This window comes from Lolium rigidum, chromosome 7, assembly GCF_022539505.1.
Source record: "Lolium rigidum isolate FL_2022 chromosome 7, APGP_CSIRO_Lrig_0.1, whole genome shotgun sequence".
NCBI lineage: Eukaryota > Viridiplantae > Streptophyta > Magnoliopsida > Poales > Poaceae > Lolium > Lolium rigidum.
This window is the reverse complement of record NC_061514.1, coordinates 273,026,713-273,037,248: the sequence shown is the minus strand read 5'-3', so window position 1 is coordinate 273,037,248 and position 10,536 is coordinate 273,026,713. Positions and strand designations below refer to the sequence as shown.

The 10,536-nt window shown below is 54.2% G+C and overlaps 1 protein-coding gene across 1 annotated transcript; it reads left to right on the top strand.

Annotated features, from left to right (window-relative positions):
• The first annotated feature begins 7,775 nt into the window (after positions 1–7,775).
• On the top strand, positions 7,776–8,168 carry LOC124672772 (protein PELPK1-like). The gene has a single exon (XM_047208949.1). The coding sequence runs from the start codon at positions 7,806–7,808 to the stop codon at positions 8,166–8,168; it is 363 nt and encodes a 120-aa protein (XP_047064905.1). The 5' UTR covers positions 7,776–7,805.
• The last annotated feature ends 2,368 nt before the right edge of the window (positions 8,169–10,536 follow it).

The window sequence follows — 10,536 nt, the reverse complement described above, 5'->3', positions numbered from 1 at the left end:
CAAGGGTGAGGAGCACAAGCCTGAGCTGCCACCACTGCCCAAGGTGGAGCTGCCGCCGTTCCCGGAGGTGCACTTGCCACCTAAGCCTGAGCTTCCTAAGATGGAGCTACCATCGTTTCCGGAGGTGCACCTGCCACCTAAGCCCGAGTTGCCTAAAGTGGAGCTGCCACCTAAGCCTGAGCTCCCAAAGGTAGAGCTGCCAACGTTCCCGGAGGTGCACCTACCACCCAAGCCGGAGATGCTCAAGGTGGAGCTGCCACCAAAGCCAGAGTTGCCGACCATCCCCGAGTTCCACTTCCCAGAGCCGGAAGCTAAGCCATGAGAACTGCGTTCTCACAGTATTGTTATCTCGTGTTCTCCCATGTAATTGTTGTCGTGTCGTGTTGTTGACGTGTTTGTTAGTCCTGGTTGTGCGTGACATGGTTTATATATTTGTTACTACATATATGAGGACTGATACATTCATACTTTTATCTTTCTCTCATAAGAATACTTTGAAAATATGCATGATTCCTTCAGTTTACGGTTTTCACCACAAGCTTTAGCTTGGTTTGTATGGGTCATTTTTTCCATCGAACAAATCATAGAAGCCTATATATAATCTTTTTGTTCTGTTTTCTGAACTTGGGCTTGTATTCATTAGTAAATAGTTTTGGTTACAATCACGGTCGGTAAGCTCCATCATGCAGGACGGAACATAACCTAGCAACACTTGCCCACTAAACGCGCTACAACCTTAATTTACAAGATGATGCGCAGCTTCATTACACAGTGATTAATTTTTGAGAAAAACATAAGTAGGTAATAACTTACTAGGTTCCTGATCTCGTCTACAGTACTGGATATAGCAGGCTTGCTCGTTTCCATCAGGTTGACTTCTGAAACCAGTGCAGCAAAACCATTTTCAAATTTAGTTGGACCACCATAGTTTGCAAGGATAGCTTGTAAAACAAGGAGACCTACATTAGTTTCAGGACCCTCGGCATTTTTGCAATGAGGAATATTTCTCCAGGCTGAAATAATTACAATTCCTTATCGTCACGTAGTAGAGGGTGCATACGCACCCGGAAGCCGAATTGAATTTCCGAATTTAGCTCATCATTGAAACCAATGGTTCCTCCAGCAGTCATTTAGCTTTATCTGCTTATCACCCCTGCTAGTCGGTTCGAACAGCATAGATTGCGTTCCTTTTTGATTTATCATCACTTCTATCCCTCTATTATCCTGCATAGAATAGATATACGATTGTAGAAAACACGCAGACTGGTCAACACCGCACTTACCCTCTCCTAATGCGAGCTCTAACTCGATGCTTACAATGGAGTATAGGGTGGGGTTTTAAAGCCGCTTGGGCTCGCACTCACGAAGCCACAGCTGCGCCCAGCTCACCATGATCCACTTGCTCCGGCTCACGCCCATGTCGACCCCCGACGCGATCAACGCGGCCATCTTGTTGCTTAAACAGCTGCCTCGCCTCAACAGTTTCAGGGTTTAGACAGTTAGACAGTGAAAATCGTTTTAGAGGTTTTCTGTCATTTGTTTATTTCTTTCTTTGCTTTCTCTGATAATAACCTGAGCTGCGACTCAGTCTAGATAAGATAGAATCGACGCCCTGATCCATCGTGGGATGGCACGAAGCATGCGATCATGGCGGCGTTAGTGGGACTCGTTCGGGTGACGTTGGGATGGCAGCGTCAGATGCCTGATCGTGCTCCTGGTTTTGTGGTTTCGGTTAGCACGTTTGTAACAACCGAATAAATAGAAGAGAACAACGAGAAAAGCGAGTAAGTTGAGCACTCGCACAAAACTCTCGTGTCCTTCTTCCTCTCCGAGTTCATCTCTTGATCGCCATTGTTGTGTGAGTTGAGAGCGCCAAGTCCGACAAGTGGTATCGAGCCTAGGGCTTTGGATCCGCATGGCACCGGGTGACACATCGGGCAAGGACGACGACGGCAGCAAGTCGCCGCGCGCAAGGGTTCGGGACCCAACCGCAGCCGCCAAGGGGCGCGAGCTGGCGGTGGCGCGGCCATACGCGCCGGTCGTGGCGGGTCCTTCCAACGTGCCGCCCCTGACGCGCTCCAACTACGCGGAGTGGAGCCTCCTCATGGAGGTGAGCTTCCAGGCTCGGGGCCTATGGCCCGCGATCCAGGGAGAAGAAGATCTTGAGGATGAGTGCGGCTATCGCAACGACCGCAGCGCCCTGGAACTGATCTATAAATCAGTCCCGCCGGAGATGCTCGCCGGTGCTGCGGAAGCACAAGTCCGCACACGAGGTGTGGGACGCGATCCGGAAGCTCGCGCGCCGGATCGGAGAAGGTGCGCGATGCCAAGGCCCGGACCTTGCGAACGGAGTACGAGAACCTGCGCCACAAACCCGGTGAGTCTGTTGATGATTTGGCGATGCGCCTGACGAGTCTCACGGCGAGGCTTGGCGAGCTGGGCGACCCCATCTCCGACAAGCGGGTCATGCAGAAGTGGCTTCGCATCGCACCAAAAAGGTTCTCTCAAGCGGCCTGCTCCATCGACAGCCTCGTAGACCTGGACACCACGTCCATCGAGGAGCTCGTCGGGCGTTTCAAGGCCGCCGAGGAGCGGCACGAACAGGAGCAGGAGGAAGGAGGGACCCAGCTACTCCTCACTGAGGAGGAGTGGCGATTGCGCGCGGGGCGTGGCTCTCCCGGCGGCGGCTCAAGCGGGAGCAAGAAGCCGCGCGGGAAGCAGCACGACCGCGGCAAGGACGCAAACCGCGCCGGTGGCAACAACAACAATGCACCACGGCGCGACGGCAACTGCCGCTACTGCGGCAAAGCGGGCCACTGGGCCCGTGAGTGCCGTAAGAAGCAGCGGGAGGAGGGCGCCGCAGCTGAGGCCCACGTCGCCGAGGCGGATGATGCCGATCCTGCTCTACTCATGGCACTGGTGCTTCCCCGGGAGGGGGAAGCACTCACGGACGACGACGCTATCGTCCATCTGAATGAGGAGCGCGCCAAGGTCTGCCTCGGCGCCGAGGACGACGCCAAGGACCCAAGGTGGCACATGGACACGGGGGCGTCGAACCACATGACCGGCAACTCCACGGTCTTCTCCGAGCTTGATCGGAACGTCTCCGGCACCGTGCGCTTCGGTGATGGATCAGTGGTGGACATCAAGGGACGTGGGACCGTCGTCTTCGTCGCGCATCAAGGGCGTCACCGCGTACTGTCAAGGGTGTACTACATCCCTCGGCTCCAAACTTCCATCGTCTCCGTCGGCCAGCTCGACGAGGTGGGATGCTCTGCCTTGGTAAAGGGCGGCTTCATGGTCTTGCGCGATCGACAAGAGGAGCTCATCGCCAGGGTGCCCAGGACTGGGAATCGCCTGTACACCATTGCGCTGCAGGTCACACGCCCGATCTGCCTAGCAGCTTCGGCCGGCGAGGAGGCATGGAAGTGGCATGCTCGGTACGGCCACCTCAACTTCGAGTCACTGCGCAAGCTTGGTCGTGACGGCATGGTGCACGGCATGCCCATGATCGAGCATGTTGACGAGATCTGCGACGGGTGCCTCGTTGGCAAGCAGCGACGCGCATCATTCCCCGCCACGGCGAAGTACAGAGCGGACGAGCGGCTGGACCTAGTACACGGTGATCTCTGTGGGCCAATCTCTCCACCGACCCATGGAGGCAAGCGTTACTTCCTGCTCCTGGTGGATGACAAGACCAGGTACATGTGGCTTGTCCTACTGAGGAGCAAGGATGAGGCGCCGACGGCGATCAGACGCTGGCAAGCAGGCGTCGAGGTGGAAACGCGCGTGAAGCTGCGTGTGCTCCGAACGGATCGTGGAGGGGAGTTCAACTCCACAGAGTTCGGCGAGTACTGCGCCGACCGCGGCATCCGTCGACACCTCACCGCTCCATACTCTCCGCAGCAGAACGGGGTTGTCGAGCGGCGGAATCAGACCGTGGTGGGCACGGCCCGCTGCTTGCTCAAGTCCAAAGGCATGCCGAATGAGTTCTGGGGAGAAGCGGTCACCACCGCCGTGCTTCTGCTGAACTGTGCACCGACGAAGTCCGTGCAGGGCACGACACCGTACGAGTCGTGGCACGGAGAAAAGCCAACCGTGAGCTACTTCCGCACCTTCGGCTGCATCGCGCACGCTAAGGTAACCAAGCCAAACCCGAAGAAACTCGATGATCGCAGCTTGCGTACAGTCTTCATCGGCTACGAGCATGGCCGCTCCAAGGCGTGGCGTGTGTACGATCCGGTGGCTAAGCGTGTGCACATCACACGCGATGCCATCTTCGACGAGGCGGCAAGGTGGGACTGGGGAGCTGAGCAGCTGGGGCGCGGCACGTTCGTCATCGACACGGACGCTGCGGTGGCCGCCGGGCTTGGGCCCATCCCGCAAGGGCACGCCCACGAAGCGACGGAACCTGCTTCACCAGCATCGCCGGCCACGCCTCTCGCAGAAAACCCTGGACCCTCCGCGGGGCCAGGCTCGGCGTCGCCAACATCGAGCACCGCCACAGCATACAAAGAGCAGGGCGCTGCCCACGGCTACGTCTCGCCACCGTCGGGTGCTACCCCAGACTCTGAGCTCGTGGGGGAGGAAGCACCGCGGCGCTATCGCACCCTGGAGAGCGTGTACGACGACGACATTGACGTGGGAGGTTCAGACTCCTTGCTGTTTGTTTCGGAGAGAAGAACCAAGCACATTTGCCGAGGCAGAACCTCATGCTGCCTGGCGTGCCGCGATGATGGACGAACTGGCGTCCATTGAGGAGAACGGAACATGGGCTCTGACGACGTTGCCCGCCGGAAAGCGTCCGATAGGACTGAAGTGGGTCTTCAAGCTGAAAAAGGACTCCTCCGGCGTGGTGGTGAAGCACAAGGCGAGACTCGTCGCCAAGGGGTATGTGCAGCGAGCCGGCGTGGATTTCGAGGAGGCCTTCGCACCAGTCGCCCGCCTCGACTCCGTGCGGTTGCTGCTCGCCATTGCAGCTCACGAAAACTGGAGCGTACACCACCTCGACGTCAAATCAGCTTTCCTCAACGGGGAGCTCGAGGAGGAGGTTTATGTCACACAACCTCCTGGCTTCGAGCGTGATGGAGAGGAGGACAAGGTGTTGCGCTTGTCCAAAGCTCTCTATGGCCTCCGCCAGGCTCCGCGCGCTCGGAACATCAAGGCTGGACGACACGCTTCGTCACTTGGTTTCCAGCACGGTCCATCCGAACATGCTGTGTATGCGCGGAGCGTGGGGAGCGAGAAGCTGTTGCTCGGGTGTCTATGTGGACGATCTGATCGTTACGATGCACCGGCGCGGAGGCGATCACACTATTCAAGGAACAGATGAAGACCAAGTTCTCCATGAGCGACCTGGGGTTGCTAAGCTTCTACCTCGGCATCGAAGTCCATCAGGGTACAGAAGAGATCACCATCAAGCAGACAGCATACGCGGCGAAGCTGGTGGAAAGGGCGGGGCTGTCTGAGTGCAACCCTGTACCAGTGCCCATGGAACCAAGATTGAAGCTGAGCAAGGAAAGCCAGAATCCGTCTGTCGATGCTTCACTGTATCGGAGCATGGTTGGCAGCCTGCGATACCTGGTGCACACCAGGCCGGATATCTCCTTTGCAGTAGGGTACATCAGCAGATTCATGGAGAACCCCACGACGGAGCATTGGGCTGCCGTCAAGCATCTGCTCAGATATGTGGTCGGAACTCGAACTTTGGGTGCCGGTACAAGCGAGGGGCAAAGGAACTGCAACTTGTTGGATACGGTGATGCGGACTACGCCGGCGATGTTGATGACAGGAAAAGCACCTCGGGGATGATCTTCGGGTTCCGGGGGAGCACCGTCTCGTTGGCGATCACGGAAACAGAAGGTGACTGCACTGTCCTCGTGTGAAGCTGAGTATATGGCCGCGACGGCAGCGGCATGCCAGGGCGTGTGGCTCAGGCGTATGATAGGTGAACTTCTGGGAGAAACAAGCAGAGGGACTCCATTGTTCATCGACAATATGTCAGCAATTCAGCTCTGCAAAAATCCAGTCTTCCACGAGAGGAGTAAGCACATTGACACCCGATATCACTATATTCGGGAGTGTGTGCAGAAGGGAAAGATCGCCGTGGAGTATGTGCCCACCGGCGAGCAACTGGCAGACATTATGACCAAGGCGTTGCCCAAGCCCAAGTTTCAGGAGCTGCGTGCGAAGCTTGGTGTGGTTGATCTCGGCAACTGATTAAGGGGGAGAATGTTGCTTAAACAGCTGCCTCGCCTCAACAGTTTCAGGGTTTAGACAGTTAGACAGTGAAAATCGTTTTAGAGGTTTTCTGTCATTTGTTTATTTCTTTCTTTGCTTTCTCCGATAATAACCTGAGCTGCGACTCAGTCTAGATAAGATAGAATCGACGCCACGATCCATCGTGGGATGGCACGAAGCATGCGATCATGGCGGCGTTAGTGGGACTCGTTCGGGTGACGTTGGGATGGCAGCGTCGGATGCCTGATCGTGCTCCTGGTTTTGTGGTTTCAGTTAGCACGTTTGTAACAACCGAATAAATAGAAGAGAACAACAGAAAAGCAGTAAGTTGAGCACTGCACAAAACTCTCGTGTCCTTCTTCCTCTCTGAGTTCATCTCTTGATCGCCATTGTTGTGTGAGTTGAGAGCGCCAAGTCTGACACATCTCGCCATGCCTGGACCTGGTACGAACCCTGCTCAACCATCGCACGCACACACACGAGCCAGACGCTCAACACACACACACACGCACACCCTGCCCTCCATGGACCTCGACCTGGTGCAAAGACACCGGTCACCACCATGGCGTGCATGGCTTATTGCTAACAAGTGTAATAAATTTGATATGATAAGTGGTGGAGCTGATTCCAAGCTGTGTATCTCATCAGTCGATGAAATAGCGTGATGAAGATTCCCTCGCACCTGTTGTGCTATCAAGGTTTTAACTTCTCAAAATTTCGATCTTATCAAAGAAGCCAAATTTGTAACAATTTACATCCTGCATAACTTGCCTTAGCTTCACTCCCGTGTTGAATTCCTTGCATGTTTTGCAGCTAACATCAGTTCAATCCAGATTTTATTTGTTCACAAGACATCCCTAAAAGCCAAACCATGCCAATTAGGGTTGAAAACATCTGTACCATATGTCAGATCAAGATAACCATGTGAAGATGTTACCTTAGTGCCGTGGTTGAGCATAAGTAGATCCATATTAGGGATCACCACATTTTGCAATCAAGTTTTGTTTTGTGCTCCTTATTTGGTGAAACTCTCAAAACCAACATATTATAACAATGTTGTGATCGAAATTCAGAGTTAATTGTTAGGCTGATAACTCCAGGCTGGTTTTGCTTCAGCAGAAGTTATGTGTTTTACTTCATTAATGCTATATATACAGGCTTGCTTGTGTTCTGCAATCCGTAGCTCCCTTTGCCTTTGGACACGATGTTTCTTCTTAACAGCTGACCTAACAACTCTATGTGCTTGTACGGTCGTACCTGCCATGCACAAGATTGAACAGCTGGAGAACTCTTTGCTCACCTAAACCTTGAGCAGATGTAGACTCGGGAAGTGCACACACATGCATGAGGCGGAAGTGCAGAGAAGTAGATGACCCAACTTGTTCCAAAGCGCCGGAGTCTCTCCACAGGCTACATGTTGCACCCTATAAGTAGCACGCATCATCTGCAATCTCCCACATCAAACCGCCACTGCTAAAGCTAGCTAGTGTTGCACACAGTCCATCAACATGGCTCTGAAAATTTGCGCTGTCTTCCTCCTCGGTCTGCTTCTCTCCTGCGTAACCATGAGCGGCGCAGCGAGAATCTTGGAGGAGACTGCTCCAACCAAGGGTGAGGAGCACAAGCCTGAGCTGCCACCACTGCCCAAGGTGGAGCTGCCGCCATTCCCTGAGGTGCACTTGCCACCTAAGCCCGAGCTGCCCAGGGTGGAGCTGCCAACGTTCCCGGAGGTGCACCTGCCACCCAAGCCGGAGATGCCCAAGGTGGAGCTGCCTCCTAAGCCTGAGCTGCCAAAGGTGGAGTTGCCAACGTTTCCGGAGGTGCACCTGCCAACCAAGCCGGAGATGCCCAAGGTGGAGCTGCCACCGAAGCCAGAGTTGCCCATCATCCCCGAGTTCCACTTCCCAGAGCCGGAAGTTAAGCCATGAGAACTGCGTTCTCAGTATTGTTATCTCGCGTTCTCCCATGTACATGCTGTCGTGTCGTGTTGTTGACGTGTTTGTTTCGTCCTGGTTGTGCGTGACATGGTTTATATTTGTTACTCTGTATATGAGGACAGATACATCCGTACTTTTATCTTTCTCTCATAAGAATACTTTGGAAATATGCATGTTTCCTTCAGTTTACGGTTTTCACCACAAGCTTTACCTTCGTTTGTATGGGTCATTTTTCCCATCGACAGATCATAGAAGCCTATATATAATCTTTTTTGTTCTACTTTCTGAACTTGGTCTTGTATTCATTAGCAAATAGTTTTGGTTACAATCACGGTCTGTAAGCTCCATCATGCAGGACGGAACATAACCTAGCAACACTTGCCCACTAAACGCGCTACAACCTTACTTTACAAGATGATGCGCAGCTTCATTACACGAGCGATTAATTTTTGAGAAAACATAAGTAGGTAATAACTTAGTAGGTTCCTGATCTCTTCTACAGTACTGGATATAGCAGGCTTGCCCGTTTCCATCAGGTTGACTTCTGAAACCAGTGCAGCAGAACCATTTTCTAATTAAATTGGACCACCATAGTTTGCAAGGATAGCTTTTAAAGCAAGGAGACCTGCATTAGTTCGGCACTTCTGCAATGAGGAATATTCTCCAGGCTGAAAGAATTACCATTCCTTATCGTCTCGTAGTACAGTGGCCTAAGAACCTGAATTTAGTTCTTCATTGAAACCCGCATCAAAGTTGAGTTTCGCCAGTAGTCTTGAGAGGAGCTCTCCCTTGACCGGACCGCCGACGGCCGCGCCGCCAGATTAGCTGGCCGGTGTGTGTCTTGGCTGGCGCCGGAGTAGTTTAGGGTTAGTTTTGTTGTTGTGTTCGGCTTGATACCGCGTCTTGGGCCTCTGCCCTGTAGAGAAGGTCGTGCTGCGATCTGCCGCCAGATCTGCAGCTTAGGCTCGCTGCTGCTGATGCTTGGGTTCCTCTGGATGGAGCTCGGCGGAGGCAGGAGTGAGGCCATCTTCGTCAATAAGCTGCTGGCGGAGGATCTTGTCCGTGAGCCTGGAAATCAAGACTGGCAAGCTCCCCTGGCCGGCCATGGTGGCGAGGGGGAGAGCCGAGGAGTCTTGGTGAGATCGACTGCGTCTTTTCGCCTGGCCGGCCTTGGTGGCGAGGAGGCGAGAAGCGGTGGTTGGTCGGTCTTCGCTCCTGGATCCAGATCCAAGTTCTGCGACGAGTGCGGCGTCGGTAGGAGGCGTTCCATGGCTTCCTTCTCTCTATCCCGCCATGGAGGTGTGGGGAGTGAAGGAGATGGAGGCATGGAGCTGCGGTCTGCTTCAACCTGCGCTGGTCTCTCCTGAAGAGGTGCTACTCCGACGAGCTCATCCACGCGAAGGGAAATCTTGCCTCAACGATCTTCTGCCGACAGGGCGGCGAATCTTCAACCTCCTTCATGGAGGCTCCTCTCCGCTCATGCTGCTGGAGCTCGACGCCTCCAAGCCACCAAGTGGTTCGTTCCCGGTGGTTTGCAGGTGGCCACACTACAAGAAAAGTTCTGATAGACAACGTCTCAAAATCGTCCGCTAAGGGGTATTTTTTGTCGCCTATGGGCCTAACCCGACGATATGGGTTCTGTTGTCTAAAGTGCGTCAGGCAAAGTCCTACGACGATTTTTTTCGGTCCGTCGCGCTTGGGCGCCCTTCCGCCACTGGAAAATCGGACCGTTGCGAAATATTTCCGGGAGCCCGTTGACTCGCCGACGTCATGCAATCCGACACGTGGCGGACGCCGTTAACCGCGGCTAACCCGGCGTTAACCGGCCGAAACCCCGTGGTAGATGGTAGGCCCACACGAGGCCTCGCCACGTCTTAAGCGAGCCGATCCATTAAGTTTGCGGGCCGGCCAGCTGACTTAGTTTGACCGGGTCAACTATATAGTCGGGGCTGGTCCATTAGTTATGTGGGCCGGGCCTAACCTCTAAGGTTGACTGGTCAAAACATTAATGGGCCGGCCCACTAAGCATGTGGGCCGGGCCGAATGCACTCGTTTGACTGGTCAACAGGCAAAAGTGCCGGACCAAAAAACATGTGGGACCCACTTTCCTATTATCGGGCCGGCCCATTTACCAAGTGGGGTCCACCTTAAAGCAAGTGGGCCGGCCCAAGAAGTTATTGGGCCGGCCCAATTAGCATGTGGGTCCCACTTTCCTCGCTATCGGGCCTAGCCCATTTAGTACGTGGGGTCCATATTAGATCAAATGGGCCGGCCCACCAAGCCGATGGCCGGCCAAAAGCACATGTGGGTCCCACTTTCCGGTTAATGGGCCGACCCATTTAGTATGTGTGGTCCACCA